Source organism: Corythoichthys intestinalis, chromosome 17, assembly GCF_030265065.1.
Source record: "Corythoichthys intestinalis isolate RoL2023-P3 chromosome 17, ASM3026506v1, whole genome shotgun sequence".
Taxonomy (NCBI): domain Eukaryota; kingdom Metazoa; phylum Chordata; class Actinopteri; order Syngnathiformes; family Syngnathidae; genus Corythoichthys; species Corythoichthys intestinalis.
In genome coordinates, this window is record NC_080411.1 from 8,392,697 (window position 1) to 8,411,615 (window position 18,919).

Below are 18,919 nucleotides of genomic sequence, written 5' to 3' on the forward strand. Positions count from 1 at the left end.
GATTGATTTGGCCTTCTTGACTTCCATTCAGTCATGACACTTTAGAATTCATCGATGTAGTATCTGGACTACGTGTCCCATAATCACTCTGGGCTCACATAGCCAATGGCATGGGACGTAGCACATCTAGTTTGCCATTTCATGATATCTAGTGTGTGCGCGCATTAAAAAAGTTAGCAAGCGCCGCTGAAGTCACATCTCCTCATGACTACACAACACCAGCATATGACAATCGGCTTTCATAAACAGGACGAGTTTGAAGCAGCTGTTCGTTGTCAAAACGAGGTTGTTCGTAGCAGCCAAGTCGGTAACAATGTTTTGGCGGAATTTGTTGTAAATATCCGGCGTTGTGCCGAAAAATAGCCGCCCTGCGTGAAATGTTACTCCTGACGGGAGCGCCCACACGTCAACAACACCGGCGCGCCATAGATGGTCCACAGTCACTCCGGAGCACTGACGCGGCCTGTATACTTTGAACAATAGGATTTAATGGGAATGATTGGCTCCGGCGCTAGTTTTTGCCGTACCTAGAACGAAGATGCATTTTGCGCAGTTGTTAACGAGGAATCCGAACTTTTAACAGCACGTCTGCCGCATGCACGCACGTGCACGAAAGGTGATAAATCGCAGCGGGAAAATTACCGCCTTCATTTTTATTCATCGCGCGATAAATGGAATTATTGAATATTGCGACAGGCTTAGCTGCAACTATTAATTATTTTAATAATCGCGAATTCTTCTGAAAATTCCATCGATTAATCAAGGAATGGTGTACCGCAAGCAACACGTCACTTCCGTTCATTGATATTCAAGACATTAGCTACTGTTGCTAAGGGAGGATACGCGACCCTTTGTCCCCGATAGGAAATGAACAGAAATCGTGTACGAAGGAGATGTTTACAGAGCTAAACCTATGAATTCTTTCCGAAAATGATGTCCCTGGTGCCAATTTCACTGGCAAAGATGTGGAAGAACCTAAAAATGTTCAGTTAAATGGATGGCTTGAGTGTCGAGGGCTGAAAAAAATGAGCCGACCGAAGCATAGCCTTAGCTTCTTACGTGACTGACAATGGCATTCTCCTGTTTTAATAAGCTATCCTTTACCACCAGCCCTGTCTTTCTTATATATTATATCCTCTGGTTGGCCTACGTCTCTGACCGTTCTGGGGGGTAATTTATATTGTTTGTTTTGTGTAGCGATCGCAAATGCTACTCACCGACAGCCAACGAACACTTTTAATTTTTTCATTGATAACAAATCTTAATTCTATAATTTATTTGCACTTCCCCTTACTAAAGTTGTTTTTTTACAACAGAAAATGTAACAGTGGCAGTCAGATACCATTTTAATTCTTTTCAGGTCATTCATTGTCAGACAGAAGCAGCATGGCACAACATCACGCTAAAAATTAAGTTAAAAATATCAAAATGGCCTCTGTAATGGTCCTCTGAAAGACAATGCCAACCCAACAAGATGTTTATTGCATAAATGTTTACTGCCGAGCTGGCGTTAAAAGTCCGCGCAAGTTGATTCAGTCTTCACATTTTTTCCTCTGAGTTTTTGATTTCGGGAAACGTATGAAGAAAACATCCTTCATATGCCGTAATGTCTAGAGTCATTTCTACAAGTTCCAAAAAAGCAATGTGTGATCGGCATGTTCGTTTTTGAGAGATTACCGGAGAAAAGTAGCACAATAGTACGCCATTGGGTAAAACATTTTTTTAGTCAAAGAGCAACTATAAATATACATGAGAAAATAAAACATTTCACCTTGTTTTTAACCATTTTTTAGACAATCAATGTATTTATTTTAGATGTACATTGTTGAAAACGGCCAAAAGTTGCATCTCAGATGTGACTAGAAAAAAACCAAACAAATTCACCCCTTTTACTCAAAAAACTTTAAAGATCTTTAAAACAACAACAAAAAATCTTATTTTTTACCTAAAAATGTCATTACGCTAAATAACACACATCACTCAAAAGTAAGGTGTTTTCCCAAGTGTTTCAATTGAATTTCCATTTGTGTCAAGCTATTTTTAAGTTCTAGTTAAGTTTTAAGTTAGTTGTAAGTCGTGATAGCATTTCGAGTTTTTGCAGTGTTAAAAATAAATGTATGATAACAGCTGTATTGGACCCCATTCGGCACCAGTGCTACTTGGTGTTTTATGCATCAATGACTACTAAGCTTAAATTGACAGTTAGCTTTATTATGTTTTTATGTTACACCCTCATCACTCTACAGCGCTGTGTTTTTACAGATTAAATAAAGCCTGTATGAAAGCTACGCCTCAGTAGTCATAATTAATAGAAACCTAGCCCTCCACAGGGCTAGCGTTATGTTAGCAAGGTACAGTAACGTTAATTTTATATTTATTAGCGCTACATTCATCTAATTTTACCTTGTCTCGGGTATGGGTCCCCCGCTCTCGGAGTAAACGGGGTGCCTTTGGTGGAGCTGCAGCATTAAAGACATGCTGTAGTGTTATGCAAGCACTTTCTTACAGTGAATACATCAAACAGTGTTGGCCTTGGTGTCCAGCTTGAAATGCTCCCAAACTTGTGATATTTTCTGCTTTTTCTTGGTGCCTTTCTCTTCGCTTTCGTCGGTGTCTTAGTCGTTACCTCTATATTCATGCATGGTTGAAATCAAATATATCCGCTGCTAGAGGTGGGAATCTTGGGGCACCTAACGATTCGATTACGATTACACTTCAGAGACTATGATTCAATTTTATATTGATTATTGATGCCCCTCCACCAGCTATTTGCTGCTTTTAATGTTTCGTACAGTAGTTACAAAAGTTGTACAAAAATCCTCACAGGCTTTTTCCTGCTGAAAGAACAGCTTATATAAACTACTATTTATGTATCAGCAGCTTTAAATTACCGTATTGGCCCGAATATAAGATGGTGTTTTTTGCATTGAAATAAGACTTAAAAAGTGGGGGTCGTCTTATATTCGTGGTCTAGACATTATACCCATTCACGACGCTAGATAGCGCCAGATATCATTGAAGCGATGTTCTGTCATGACAGATCTCAGCTACTCTCAAGTTTAACCAGTTTGCATTATTTTATTGCAATGTTTTTCCTTATTCAGATTTGTTTCTAGACCAGTTACAGGTAGACTTCACTGTGATGGTTAATGCAGTTATTGCAATTTTGTTGTTTTATCACAAATAGATTGGTTTATTTACATTTCAAAACCAGAAGCCATTCATTTACGAATCTGATTGCACTTTAATTTACATATTTAAATGTACAGATGTAAGATTTGAATGAGGCAAAATAACATGCTTTTTCTCTCAAATATGTTGTTATAATCATTTGTTTCAGATGTACTGTAATTATTTTCTGTATAAAAAATAATTTGGTGTTCAAAAAGTCTTTTTTCAAACTTGAGTCTTGAAAAAGAGGGGGTCGTTTTATAATCAGGGCCGTCTTATATTTGGGCCAATACGGTACATTCAATTAATTTAATGTTGTAAATCCACCGTTAAAGTTGTTAAAATTGCTCGCGTCGTTCCATAATTTTCCTTCTGTCTACTTTGGACATGTGAAAGTTTTAAAACTGTTTCATCATTTAAAGATAGATTCAAGACTTTTACCGATTTAGGAGTATTTTAGATAGAAAATTAATTAGGTTCGCTCTGTCGTTTTGCATCTAGTTTTCTATACATGTGCTAATGCTGCCGAGTCTCATTTCGCATCTGGTTCTATATGCATAAGATATCTACCATAGCATAACGCGGGCGTATTTTGTAGAGGCTGTCGGCCGCGGTCAGGTATTATTGTTTTTTTATCTAGCGGCATGAGTTCAGCATGATGTTTACGCTCGGTCCGTTCCTCGTTGCGTCCCGAAGACTGCGCTGACTGTGTTTTCGTTCCGCTTTAATTGGCATTTTTCAGTAATCGGAATTTGGATGTTTGTGAATCGTTTTCGAGTCTTCCATGGCCGAATTGCGAATAATCTAAGAAGCGGGTCAGCGCGTTGTGCCGCATTAAAAGTAGTCCGGGCAAAACGTCTTGCTAAGAGCTGGCAAAATTATACGATTCCTCAAAGCGGAGAAAATTGCTCGATAAATTTTTTAAATCGAGTTACTCGAACTATTTGAGTAATTGTTTCAGCTCTAGTCGTGTTTTCAAGGTTTGAAAAATGCTTGAATTTTGCGTCAACTCCTTGAAAACGCTTAGAAGTGTTAGTGTTTGAATTTGGCAATGAAAAAGGTGAACGTACACTGTGAATTTAGTTTGTCTCCACACAAAATCCTCTGTTTTCAGCATCTGCTCACGTCATACAGTGGCAATTCTTCGTACAATCAAAATACCTATGGGTTAAGTATTTGAGCCTTTTTTTTTGTCTGTGTGTGTGAAACTAACCCCATGAACTGCTAAGCCAGTAGTAAGTCCAGCTGGAGCCAACATGTATACATAACAGCAGGATGGATTATACTCTCGTCACTAAGGGGCCTGGCTTTTGTCACATTGCTAGCAGGTCACCAAATTCAAATATCCAACTACTGTGACCAATGAAGGAAAAGGAAAACTAAAGACTTACTTGGTTATTTCAATTAGGGCTGCAGCTATAGATTATTATAGTAGTCGATTAATCTATGAACTAGTTAGTTCGAATAATCGAGTAATTGGATGAGAAGCATAAAAAATTAAAATACCTGACCTGAGCCTCAAATGGTATAATAAATAAATAAATAAATAAATAAGTGAGGATATATGTAAAACAAAAGAACAATTGGCCAACTTACCTAGAAAAAGTCCGCTAGTTTAAATGCTATAAAATGCCAACGTTTCTTTACAATGCTCTTAACTCATTCACTCCCAGCCATTTTCACTGGAGCAAGGTCCTTCGCTCCCGGCCGTTTTACTGGATTTTGACCGATTTTGCAAGGCCCACAGAAAATTCTGTTCTATTGCTATATTAACATGGAACCCACCAAAAGAAAGATTAGACTCTGTTCTTTCAGCAGGAAAAAGTTAATTCATATCTTTTTCCATTCTTTAGAAATCAGCATTAGAAAATAGCTTAGTTTGAGCAATTTTCCAATTTCTGATGAAAAAACAAAGAAATTGTGGTTTTTGTGAAAGCATACATTTCAAACATAACTTTTTTCCCCCCTATTTTTCGCTTATTTGACATCCCAAACATCTGAATAATGTTTTTGTTCTACAAAATAACAAACAACAAGACAAATAGAGCTTTTGATCGCAAAGTAACAATTTATTTACACATAACTAAACCATTGAACTGTTGAACTATTTGCGCACATAAGAACGGGGAAGGCTCTCGGCTGCTCCCGGTTGAATGAGGTGCCTCTGATGAGTCCGGATCAAGATCGGTCTCACTTTTTTCATCATCTTCATTATGTTCATCGTTGGTTTCAACCTCGGGGTAAGGAGTAACGCAACGTGAGCTCCGCAGAACGCGTGTGGAGCCTGACCCTGTTGTGGACGTCACGGTCGGTCTCATCAAGATAGATTTTTTTTAATCCTTCTTTGACGATGGTTTCGTTTTCTTTTCAAAACACTCCTCCAGTGTCGTTTGCCTTTTTTTTCCGATTTTTCTCAAATTCTTGTGCGTCTTCACAAGATCCCTCCAACTTCCGTATCCTGACTATTTTTCTTCACTTCCTTTCTTAGCCCGAGATGAGTTCTTACCAAATGCGCTACTGACCTCCAGTGGCCAGTTTTATTGCTTTAAAATGGGTTTTGAGCTTTGTGCACTGTATCTTAGATACATAGGAACCTATAGAACCTAAAAAAAACGCAAAAGACGTATAAATACATTTTTGGGACACTGAAACAATTAAAAATACAATGTATTTATACATTTTTGGGAGCAAATGAGTTAACAAATAGTTCAAACACATATTCCCACAAAAAACGTCTAAATATACCTTTAAAACAAATAACAAATGCATTAAAAAAAATCATTAGCTCAAACAAAAACTTGGCTTATTGGTCTTAACAGGGAGAAGCTGCATTCAGCCATGTAAAATAAGGCGGACTAGGGGGCAATGTAGCCACCCAAATCAATAAAACTAAATGCAAACACTTTCAAAACAAACCATTACAACGCCAAAATTAAATTAATTAAACGAATACTCGAAGTAGCAAAATATAATTTGAATGTTTTTTTTTCTCATCGAATACTCGAGTAAATCAATTAATCGTTGCAGCACTAATTTCAATGCAGATATTTAACTATTTTTACCCAAGCTATTAAAAATTTTCCTTAATGTATCCTATTTGACTTGTTTTGCGTTACCAGGTCTTTTGACGGCCACCGTGGCATCCAGGATCCATCGCGCTGCTCAGCCTGCTCTGCTCTACCTGGTGCCCTTCACCCTGCTGCCTCTGCTCACTATGGCCTACCTGAAGGTATGTTTGTTCATGTTCTGCGGCAAAACATGCATTCGACATGACATGACATTGTCGACACCGCATATGTGATTCACTTGCGGTGCTATTTGCTACATCTCCCGGTCTTGGATGCGGTGATGTTAGCTGTCTCATTAGCCACGCTCCACTGCTAGTTGCCAGGCAACACGGGAAACAGGAAGGGAACACAGGCAACCCCTTAATGAATGTACAGCATAACGGACACAGCGTCGAAGCAGATTTTGTTTGTTAAATGAGTCAAGTACAATTTCTTTCTATAAAGAAATACTCTAGACATATGTATGAGATGAGATTTTGTTTTCCAACATTTTTGCCAGATCAAAATGAGGGTGAGAGGTTTGTACATGTACTCAAGATATGCATACTGCCTCTTTGCAAAAAGCAAGGATTCAAGAAGTCTGAACTCTTTTATCAATTTTCTTAGATTTTACAATCTTGAATTTCCTTCGTTTCTGTAACCATTTAATTTCAACCACATTTACAGTTTTCAAAAAGTACAGATATAAAGGAATTTTAGTCATTCATGATCAAGGTCTCTGGTTGTGATGGAATAACTATTAAGACTGCAAAATCGGACCGAAACACGATTAAAAAAGTGTGTTTTTGGTTTCAGTCTCTTTTTTTTTCCCCCACTTTAACAATACTGCCAAATAAGAATGTTGTGATGGCCTTAGTAAAACCGTGAACTACGTCCAGCCAGACACCTCCTTTTTTCTTAAAATCTAAATTTATGTCGATCTCTGTATGCGCATGATGTTTTCCTGGCCAGCAAGTGAGAACTCGGGGCGGGCGTACTGTTCCCCGATGACCGAGGTATCCATACTGCTTTGCAAGCACACAAGCAGGTTTAGCAGCACTGATGCCGCAGTCTTTTATTCCCACAGAGCTTCATTTTATTCCTCTAAAATATGTATGCATGTGATTAAGAACAATATAAGTGTAAAACCTGTGTTTGTGTGTGTATACGTGCACACATGGCATCTGTTCTGCTTTTGTTTCTGTTTTATTATGTAAAGCGTTATATGCTGTGTTCTCTGTGAATGAAAAGTCATATAAATTACCGGTTTGGTCGTTTGAAATATCCATGAAATTGATCCATAGCAGCAAATGTCAACACATTATTTACTTGCAATTTGAAACAATCACTTCTACTTCCATCATTGCTTAGCTATTTTTAGAACAGGCTCACTGGCTACTCATATGACCCTCAGGAACAACATATTAGTGACTATCGTGGTGGACTTTGCTCATTTTGGTGTGTGCGCTATGGCCACCAGAGGGCAATACAGACGTACTGTCACATGGCAGCCCCTTTTAACTCATTGGCTGCCATTGAAAGTGGTAGGCAAAGAGAGTAGCCCGCAAAATGAGCATTTTTTTTTTTTTTTTTTTTTTTTTGTATAGGGCTGCAGCTATCAAATATTTTAGTAATCAAGTAATCGGATAAAACATATATTTTTTAGGTAAAGAGCAATTATAAATATACATGAGAAAACAAGACATTTAACCCTTTAACACCTAAGCCTATTTTGGCCGAATATGCATGCATTTGATGTTGCCTTTATATTTCAAAGAAAAAATTGTTCACAATGGCCAGGTTGGGTCCCTATTTTAAGGATACCTTGAACTTAATGTCCAAACTGTTGTTTTCTTCACTGACCAATTATAATCCACATTTTGGACCCAAAAAGACAAAAAAAAATCCCAAAATATTTTTTCAAAATTTGTAATGTTGATGTCCCATTGACAACCAAACATGCTCGACCAAACGTTTTGAAGCTTGATAATATTTATTCTACTTGTTAGGATAAACATTCAATAGAAAAAAATAAGATTGAATAGTTTTATGTTTGACAATTCAACACAAACAGCAAGTATGGTCATAGGCGTTTTTGGCCTTTACACATACAATGGTCAAAACGGGTTATATACAGTGCAAAATAGTGAGAAAAAAAATAATATATATCATCTAACACAAAAAGGGTTTGGAGTATATCTCTTTGTGAAGTTAGGTATTATACCCATCACCTTATCTGAAGTATATAGTGCATGCAACCAAGCTTCTCGAACACTCATCTTTATAAAATTTGAAAAGATTATTGTGAAGAAAATATATATATAACATTGAAAAAAAGTATTTTCAAAAATATTGACAAGTAGTTCAGTTCAATTCTAATTTTTTTGGCATACGACCCAATAAAGTTTTTTTTTTTTTTTTTTGAACTCAATAAAGCTTCTGCATGAACAGGTCACGGAGCTGCGTCAAACACAACGTCACACAGCCTACTCTTTCGCCGTTTGCACGCTGCTGTCAGCCTGTCATTTCTACTCGCCGAGACGCCGACTCATCCCAGGAAAACGACAGATACGGCTCATCTTCTTCCTTGTGTTAATGAAATAATGCATTAGCTTGCGCTAAATTTAGTTTTAGATTCGTTCTGCACGTTTCAAAGTCGCTCGCTCAAACTGGCCGTTGCTTGCTTCAGCATGCCTCCTTTTCCTTAGTTGGCGCCTCGCTCGGAAAATTATGAAAAATGTCCACATTCGGTTTGCCCTTCTTGACATCACAACGTAGTCTTTTGTGCTGCTTTCGGTTTTGAAAAAGGACAAGAAATGATGGAAATATGGAGATAGATACATGGTCCATGCAGCGTTTTAATGCATATTTATGAGTGCAATAAAACTATAAAACTCAAATGACATTATCTCCCGTTTTTCTTGGTCGATTGACCTCAAATAAAAACTGGTGTGGACATCAACTTCCGTACTTTCAAATGAGACCAACCAGCAGCACGTGGGTGACGTAATTACAGCGTGACGAAGCTTCAAAGACGACATGCGTAAACGCGTCGCTGCCGACACGTTCGGTGTTAAAGGGTTAATCTAATATTGAACCATTTTCAGTCAATCAATGTCTTTATTTTCGATGTACATTGTTGAAAACGGCCAACAATTGCCTCTTAGATGTGACTAGAAAAAAAAGACCAATTCACTGCTTTCACTCCAAAAACTTTTAGATCTTATAAATATATATATGTATGTATGTACAGTGCCTTGCAAAAGTATTCGGCCCCCTTGAATCTTGCAACCTTTCGCCACATTTCAGGCTTCAAACATAAAGATATGAAATTAAATTTTTTTCTCAAGAATCAACAACAAGTAGGACACAATCGTGAAGTGGAATAACATTTATTGGATAATTTAAACTTTTTTAACAAATAAAAAACTGAAAAGTGGGGCGTGCAATATTATTCGGCCCCTTTACTTTCAGTGCAGCAAACTCACTCCAGAAGTTCAGTGAGGATCTCTGAATGATCCAATGTTGTCCTAAATGACCGATGATGATAAATAGAATCCACCTGTGTGTAATCAATTCTCCGTATAAATGCACCTGCTCTGTGATAGTCTCAGGGTTCTGTTTAAAGTGCAGAGAGCATTATGAAAACCAAGGAACACACCAGGCAGGTCCGAGATACTGTTGTGGAGAAGTTTAAAGCCGGATTTGGATACAAAAAGATTTCCCAAGCTTTAAACATCTCAAGGAGCACTGTGCAAGCCATCATATTGAAATGGAAGGAGCATCAGACCACTGCAAATCTACCAAGACCCGGCCGTCCTTCCAAACTTTCTTCTCAAACAAGGAGAAAACTGATCAGAGATGCAGCCCAGAGGCCCATGATCACTCTGGATGAACTGCAGAGATCTACAGCTGAGGTGGGAGAGTCTGTCCATAGGACAACAATCAGTCGTACACTGCACAAATCTGGCCTTTATGGAAGAGTGGCAAGCAGAAAGCCATTTCTCAAAGATATCCATAAAAAGTCTCGTTTAAGTTTGCCATAAGCCACCTGGGAGACACACCAAACATGTGGAAGAAGGTGCTCTGGTCAGATGAAACCAAAATTAAACTTTTTGGCCACAATGCAAAACGATATGTTTGGCGTAAAAGCAACACAGCTCATCACCCTGAACACACCATCCCCACTGTCAAACATGGTGGTGGCAGCATCATGGTTTGGGCCTGCTTTTCTTCAGCAGGGACAGGGAAGATGGTTAAAATTGACGGGAGATGGATGCAGCCAAATACAGGAACATTCTGGAAGAAAACCTGTTGGTATCTGCACAAGACCTGAGACTGGGACGGAGATTTATCTTCCAACAGGACAATGATCCAAAACATAAAGCCAAAGCTACAGTGGAATGGTTCAAAAATAAACGTATCCAGGTGTTAGAATGGCCAAGTCAAAGTCCAGACCTGAATCCAATCGAGAATCTGTGGAAAGAGCTGAAGACTGCTGTTCACAAACACTCTCCGTCCAACCTCACTGTGCTCGAGCTGTTTTGCAAGGAAGAATGGGCAAGAATGTCAGTCTTTCGATGTGCAAAACTGATAGAAACATACCCCAAGCGACTTGCAGCTGTAATTGGAGCAAAAGGTGGCGCTACAAAGTATTAACGCAAGGGGGCCGAATAATATTGCACGCTCCACTTTTCAGTTTTTTATTTGTTAAAAAAGTTTAAATTATCCAATAAATTTTGTTCCACTTCACGATTGTGTCCCACTTGTTGTTGATTCTTGACAAAAAATTAAAATTTTATATCTTTATGTTTGAAGCCTGAAATATGGCGAAAGGTTGCAAGGTTCAAGGGGGCCGAATACTTTTGCAAGGCACTGTATATTTCTTACCTAAAAATGCCATTACGCTTGATAACACACATCACTTAAAAGTTAAGTGTTTTTCCCACGTGTTTCAATTGAATTTCCATTTGTGTCAAGCCATTTTTAGATTCTAGTTAAGTTTTAAGTTAGTCTAAACTGTAAGTCCTGATAGGATTTTGAGTTTTTGCAGTGTTCAAAATAAATGTATTGTAACATATCAGGTTATAACATGGCGGGGATATTTGCATGCATTCCTGAATGCACCGTGTGACGTGCGGGGGTGAGGGAGGTGCGGGAGAGCGAGAGCCGTCCCTTCCTGTTTTTGTTGTCGCTCCACAAGTTCGCAAAAAAGAAATAATTGCAACCTAACGAAGCGGGTGACTCTTTGTCAACGGTACAGTATGATACCTGCTGTATTGGAGCACATTAGGGACCAGTGGTACTTGGTGTTTTATCCAGCAATGACTACTGAGCTAAAATTGACAGTTAGCTTTATCATATTTTCATTTTACACCCTCATCACTCTACAGCGCTATGTTTTCACAGACTAAATAAAGCCTGTATGTAAGACACGTTACCCACGCATCGACAGTGGTCTTAATAGAAACCTAGCCCTCCGCAGGGCTAACATTACATGAGCGAGTGACAGTAACGTTAATCTTATTTATTAGCGCAGAGAATTGTACTGCTTTAAGATGGCGGCTGTTTACTAACACCGCTGACTCTGTCATTTTGCATCTAGTTCAACATACATGTGATATCTATGAGACTCATCAGATGCTACCTGCTACCACAGTAACATCATGCGGGCTAGTTTTTAGCAACGTCGGCGTAGTTTGGAGCGACTGTAGGCTGCAGAAAGGTTTTTTATATTTTTTTTTATTGCTTCTCCCTCTACGCACGTGACGTCAGCGTGTTGTCACTCATTGAAAGTAGTCCGGGCAAAACATTATGCTTCGAGCTGGCAAAATTAAACGATTCCTCGAGGTGAATAAAATTACTCGGATCAGTTTTTAAACTCGAGTTACTCGAGTTTCTCGAGTAATCGTTTCAGCTCTAATATTGTACACACGGCAACTTTGACATATTAGCACTTGCAAATCACAACCCAAGTAAACGCATCTACTGAACGTTTTAATTAAGTTATTGGCTGCCATTGACTTTAATTGACATTGACAATAATTTCTCCTAGAAAATGATTGCAATTACAAATGCTTTGGTAGTAATATCTTCATTTATTTTGCTTGCAATAAAAAAACACAAAAGAGAATGGAAAAAAAAAATTTAATCATTATCGTTTTACTCTAAACTCCAAAAATGGGCCGGACAAAAGTATTGATACCCCCAACCTAATACTTGGTAGCACAACCTTTAGACAAAATAACTGCGAACAACCGCTTCCGGTATCCATCAGTGAGTTTCTTACAATGCTCAACTGGGATTTTAGCCTGTTCTTCTTTTGCCAACTGCTCCAGGTCTCTGAGATTTGAAGGGTGCCTTCTCCAAACTGCCATTTTCAGATCTCTCCACAGGTGTTTTATGGGCTTCAGGTCTGGAGTCATTGCTGGCCACTTTAGAAGTCTCCAGTGCTTTCTCTCAAACCATTTTCTAGTGCTTTTTGAAGTGTGTTTTGGGTCATTGTCCTGCTGGAAGACCGATGACCTCTGAGGGAGTCCAAGCTTTCTCACACTGGGCCCTACATTATGCTGCAAAATTTGTTGGTAGTCTTCAGACTTCATAATGCCATGCACACGATCAAGCACTCCAGTGCCAGAGGTAGCAAAGCAACCCCAAAACATCAGGAAACTTCTGCCATGTTTGACTGTGGGGACCGTGTTCTTACTTTGTAGGCCTCATTTTTTTCCCTCGTAAACTTAATTTTAATGCCTTTTCCCAAAAAGCTCTACTTTGGTCTCATCTGACCAGAGAACATTCTTCCAAAACGTTTTTGCCTTACTCAGTTAAGTTTTGGCAAACTCCAGCCTGGCTTTTTTTTTATGTATCTGGTTCAGAAGTTGGGTCTTCCTGGGTATCCTACCATAGAGTCCCTTTTCATTCAGACACCGGCGGATAGTACGGGTTGACACTGTTGTACCCTCGGACTGCAGGACAGCTTGAACTTGTTTGGATGTTAGTCGAGGTTCTTTATCCACCATCCGCACAATCTTTCGTTGAAATTTATCCTCAATTTTTCTTTTCCGTCCACATTTAGGGAGGTCAGCCACAGTGTCATGGGCTTTACTCTTATTGATGACACTGCGCACAGTAGACACAGGAACATTCAGGTCTTTGGAGGTTTGTGGGAGGACTTGTAGCCTCGAGATTGCCCATGCTTCCTCACAATTTTGCTTCTCAAGACAGTTCTTTGGTCTTCTTTTCTCCATGCTCAATGTAGTACACACAAGGATACAGGACAGAGGTTGAGTCAACTTAAATCCATTTTAACTGGCTGCAAGTATGATTTAGTTATTGCCACCACCTGTTGTGTGCCACAGGTTAGTAAACAGGTGCTGTTAATTTCACAAATTAGAGAAGCATCACATGATTTTTCAAATGGTGCCAATACTTTTGTCCAGGCAATTTTTGGAGTTTTGTGTAAAATTGTAATGATTTATTTGTTTTTTTTCCATTCTCTTTTTTTGTGTTTTTTCATTGCAAGCAAAATAAATGAACATATTACAACCAAATCAATTGCAATAATTTTCTGGTAGAAATTGATCGTTATCTGACAGAATTGCAGGGTTGCCAGTACTTTTGGCCAGCAGTTTAAGTGTACATATGTGTGCTACAGCTTTACAAATTGTCAAAGTGAAGGAAGTAAAAAGTTTCAAAAACCACAATTGCCTTGTTTTTGCTCTCTGTCAAGCTGAACAACTTCACATTTAGTGAGGACAGAACACATCAAGTTGGTAAAGTTAAAATAAAGATACCGTGTGGTACAATAAGGTACTGTTTACGAAACTGGCATCGTAAAGTCGAAATTGCGTAATTCGAGTCCGTCGTAACCCGGGGACTACCTGTGCTCTTCCACATCTGTAGGTTTCAATAAGTAGCTAATTACTGTGTTTAGTAATACGTAAGAGGTAGAGATGTCCCGATCGATCGGGTCCGATCACGTCATTTTCAAAGTATCGGAATCTATATATATATATTTTTTTTAATTAAATCGTTTTCTAATTGTATTTAACGTTACAGATATAATATGTTGCACTCATCCAGTCTTTAGTTTAGGCTTAAGGTAGGGTTATCAAATTTATCCCGTTAACAGTGGTAAATAATTTTTTTTAAAAATGTATCACCTTAAAATATTCAACGCAATTAACGCATGCGCTGCACGACCCACTCGTGCATTGTCGCGTTCAATCAGTAATGGCGCCGTTTTACCTATATATAGAGCTAAAAGGCAGCGTAAAATGAGTAGAGTGAATTTTGGCAGCCTTTGGAGCCTTTTTTAATTGGCTAAAGCCTTACAATCCCTCTCCCTACGGTTAGAAATATCGTGGGAAGCAATGTGGGGAAGAAAGATAGTAATTGATCTCTTTCTCAACACCTTGTTATTTCCCAACGCAGAGAAGATATATCAATTGGTACCACTACGCACAGTCATGGTTGCACTTCCCATTCATGCATTTGGGCAGAACAGTTAAATGGCGACAGTATTATTTACTGAAAGCTCAACAAATACACTAGATGGCAATATTTAGTCACAATATACAAAGTCACATTTATCCTTTAAGAATTACAAGTCTTTCTATCCGTGGATCCCTCTCACAGAAAGAATGTTAATAATGTAAATGCCATCTTGAGAATTTATTGTCATAATAAACAAATACAGTACTTACAGTATGTACTAGAGCTGGGAATCTTTGGGCACCTAACGTTTCGATTATGATTACGATTCAGATGGTCCGATTCGATTCTAAAACGATTATTGATGCACCCCCCCCCCCCTTTTTTTTTTATTTTTTTTTATTTATTTTTTTTATGTTTTGTACATTAGTTCCAAAATTGTTCAAAAATACTCTCAGGCTAAACCAAACTACTATTTCAGTATCAAGTTAACATATAGCAGTAAACAAATATACAAAAATAACAGTAAATAAAAAAACTCCAGTCCCCATTCTGTATCAGCAGCTTTAAACTACATTCAATTAATTTAATGTTGTGAATCAACCGTTAAAGTTGTTAAAATTGCTCCCGTTAATCCATAATTTCCCTTTTGTCAACTTTTGACATGTGAAAGTTTTAAAACTATTTAAAAGATAGATTCAAGTCACTATTTTACCGATTTAGGAGTATTTTAGATAAAACGTTAATTAGGTTTGCTTGGAAGGTTCGCTACAACAGCCTTGCAGAGAAGTGTACTGCTTTAAGATGGCGGCCGTTTACTACGTCTGCATCTAGCTTTTTGTAGATGTGCTGCAAACGCTACCGCTACCGTAGTGCATCTAGTCTTATATAAATGATATCTACCGTAACATTATGTGGATGACGTACTTTTGTAGCAGCTTCAGGTATGTTGTTGTGTTTTTTTATCTTGTGGCATGAGTTGAGCTAGAGCCGTGAGTTGAGCATTGGCATTACCCGAGGGGCCGGGTAATGAGAAGCATGATGTTTAGCTACTCTCGCTCCGCTGCTCATTGACCGCGCGGCGCGCTGAGTGTGTTCTACTTCCGCTTTACTTGGCATATTTCAATAATCGGAATTTGGATGTTTGTGAATCGTTCTCGAATCTTCCACGGCCGAATCGCGAATAATCGAAGAATTGGAAATTTTGCACACCTCTAGTATGTACTGTGTGTTGAATGTATATATTTGTCCGAGTTTTATTCATTTTTTTCTTAATGCATTGCCAAATTGTATATGATCGGGAAAAATTATCGGGAATGATTGGAATTGAATCGGGAGCAAAAAAAAAAAAGCAATCGGATCGGGAAATATCGGGATCGGCAGATACTCAAACTAAAACGGTCGGATCGGGAGCAAAAAAACATGAACAACCCTAGTAAGAGGTAAGTGGCTAGCGGCTAGCATTGAGGCTAGCGGCTAGCTAGTGAAACTATAACGGTGACAGCAATGGTAAAGGCTTTTAAAAAGGAAAGATGCTAACTCAGAACTAGATACAATTCAGTGAATAGCGGTCAAAAGGAAACAAAGACCATTTCTCCTCGGGGAGTTTCTGGTGTAAGGCAAAAATCCAAAGCCATCTTTACGCTAGAATGTAAAGAACTGAACATAGCGTGATTAACTTTCAATGGGGCTGCAGTGATACCTACTCCAATACAGAAGCCCAGGTGTCACTCTGAGTGAGTAAAATATGATTCTAAAATGTGTTTTTCTTTGTGTTTGTTTGATTCCTATTCAATACACTACTTCATATTGTCTACAGAAATTATTTTTGCTGGTGGCGTGCCTTGGGATTTTTTGTAATGAAAAAACTGGGATTTTTTTGTAATGAAAAAAGTGTGCCGAGGCTCAAAGTAGGTTAAAAAAACCACTGATATTAATGACATTCGACCAGATTAAACAACGGCGCCAAACTTTATGCACCCACGATGTAAACAGTGTGCGCATGTGTACGTGTTTCTGTGTCTTCCTAAGGGGGATTTGCGGCGCATGTGGTCTGAGCCCTTCCATGCCAAGCCCACCTCCCGTTTCCTGGAGGTATGATGCACTCGGCCAATTAACAAGCAGGGGAAGGACGGCGGACCCCCCTTTCCCATGGAAGAGCGGGGACGGAAGGGTGGGGAGAGTAGAGGGGTACCCTCACAGCGAGGCCACGTCGTCACCACTCGTTCATGCGTTCCACCGATGTCTGCGGAGACCACCCTCCAACCCCCACCTCAGAAGGACACAAGTATGGGAGTGTTTGTGACAGCACACAACACATCTTCCTCCTCATCATCATAGCACATCCTGCTAGTCTTTCACTTCCCCTCCTTCCCGTCTTTCCGCCGCATTGATTTGTCACATGAGATCACATGACCTCCCCCCTGTCCCCCCCTCCGTTTGTGGACTTACATTTGTGAGACATTGGGGGTGATATATATTTTTTTAGCATTGTCGTGGTCATTACACTTGACATTATTAATATTATTTCGGAGCGATGTCAAACAAGCACGGAGTGTCGCCGTGGAGACGGGAGGGGGCCGCGCACTGAACGGGAGGAGGGGAGCATACACATACAGTGGTCGTCCTCCTCTCTGGTCATTTGCTGTATCCTCGCTCACCCATCCACACAGACAATGTATTTTATTTAGAAAAGGTTTTTATTCTCTGCGTATACAGAAAATGATGCATTGTTAAATTGCGAAGCACACTCCCGGCAGGCGTGGCTTCCGTTTGTATAGAAGTGTACACATGTATTTTTGCCATCTTTTGAGTTAGTATTTGAGCGCATGCTGAGCAACAGGTGGGTTTAAAACTAACAGCCGGTTGACTTGTGAACCCTTTGTGTGTTTTGCTTGTGTGAAAACACAGGTAAAAAGAAAGCAAAGTCCATCAATGTCAGCAGTTGTTGGTGTCCCACTCCTGTTCTTAAGTGTGCGCGTGTGCGTGTGTAGAGGGGTGTGATGACGTGTTTTTATTTGCTTTTAATTTAGACTGGCTGTGACAATAGTCAGGTTGGCATCAACAAGGGCGGAATGCTCCAACTCACCAGTGTAATTATTATTTTTTTTTTTTTTGTAAAATATGTACTAAATTGCGGTTTTGTTTTTCAAAGTAAGGGGGACAAGTCAAGACAGGTGGAAATGTAAACAGTGTTTTTTTTATACATATATATATATATTATGATGTTTCTTCAAATAAATGAATGTTGAACTGAATTGTGAAGGTATGTTACATTCTTACAGGAGACCTTTTTGTCCCATTTGTCTCTTAACAATTTTTTTTTTTTTTTTGCACAAGTCATCCTATAGGGACATTAGAAGCTTACCTACACGGTGATGTGGGCACAGAACAAGCAAGCAAGCGTGATGAGGACCTGACTATTGTGATAAGTCAGTAGGAGATGAACACGTACTGTGGTTACATGTATGCGCGTATGTGTGTGTGTGTGTTTTGGACCTGAGGGGGGGAGGAAATCACTTTAAAAATCTGAAATCGATCAACAGAACTAAAAGCTAACGTAGGATGTTTTTACTGTAACCGGTCTTTTTTGTTGTCGGGTTTTTTTTTTTTTATCATTACTTTATATTTTTTGTCTATCCACAGTTTTGTGGTGCTTGTCAGTTCATTTCTAATTTATATGTGAGAGGTGAGGAAGCCCGAAGGATGGCACAGTTTTTTCTTTTTCAACATTTTTATTTTTTACTCCGGACATGCATGTTAAGTGTACAGTGTAATCATTTAGGAGGGCTAATTCTGGACTTTTTTTGGAGCCTGGACTGGACCTATTATGCGAGACCCCCCCCATGTACACAGCAGAGTTTGTGCTCAGGACATTTGTGACTGAGGGGAGGAGAAAAGGAAAGGGTAAAATGGCTCAATATTTGGGACCTGAGGACCCTCTATAAAGCTGAAAAGTCAAAACCACAAACCCTATCACCTCTCCCTGAATATGGCAAGAAAATATATAGATTTATATACATATATAAGTATACATATATACCGATATATATGTGTGTATATATATGCATATATAATTAGCTGAAGACGATCATTGTGGACAAGATTTTTTTCAATGGATTTCTTTTCAATTCTTTGGTTTTTCTCTCCAGTGGAGGATTGCAGCGACATAGATATTGCGAGTGAATGGATTCTGTATATAGACAAATAGTGACTCAATACGATAGAAACTGTGTCGTGATGAAACGTGAATCCGGATACGTTCCATC

The 18,919-nt window shown here is 39.0% G+C and overlaps 1 protein-coding gene across 1 annotated transcript in view; it reads left to right on the forward strand.

Moving 5' to 3' along the window:
* Nucleotides 1-17,983, forward strand: part of sppl3 (signal peptide peptidase 3) — a 55,698-nt gene extending 37,715 nt beyond the window's left edge. The window contains exons 10-11 of the mRNA XM_057818822.1: nt 6,291-6,400; nt 16,683-17,983. Of these exons, the coding sequence (XP_057674805.1) occupies nt 6,291-6,400; nt 16,683-16,751 (179 nt within the window). The 3' untranslated portion in view covers nt 16,752-17,983. The remainder of the gene's footprint in view (nt 1-6,290; nt 6,401-16,682) is intronic.
* The last annotated feature ends 936 nt before the right edge of the window (nt 17,984-18,919 follow it).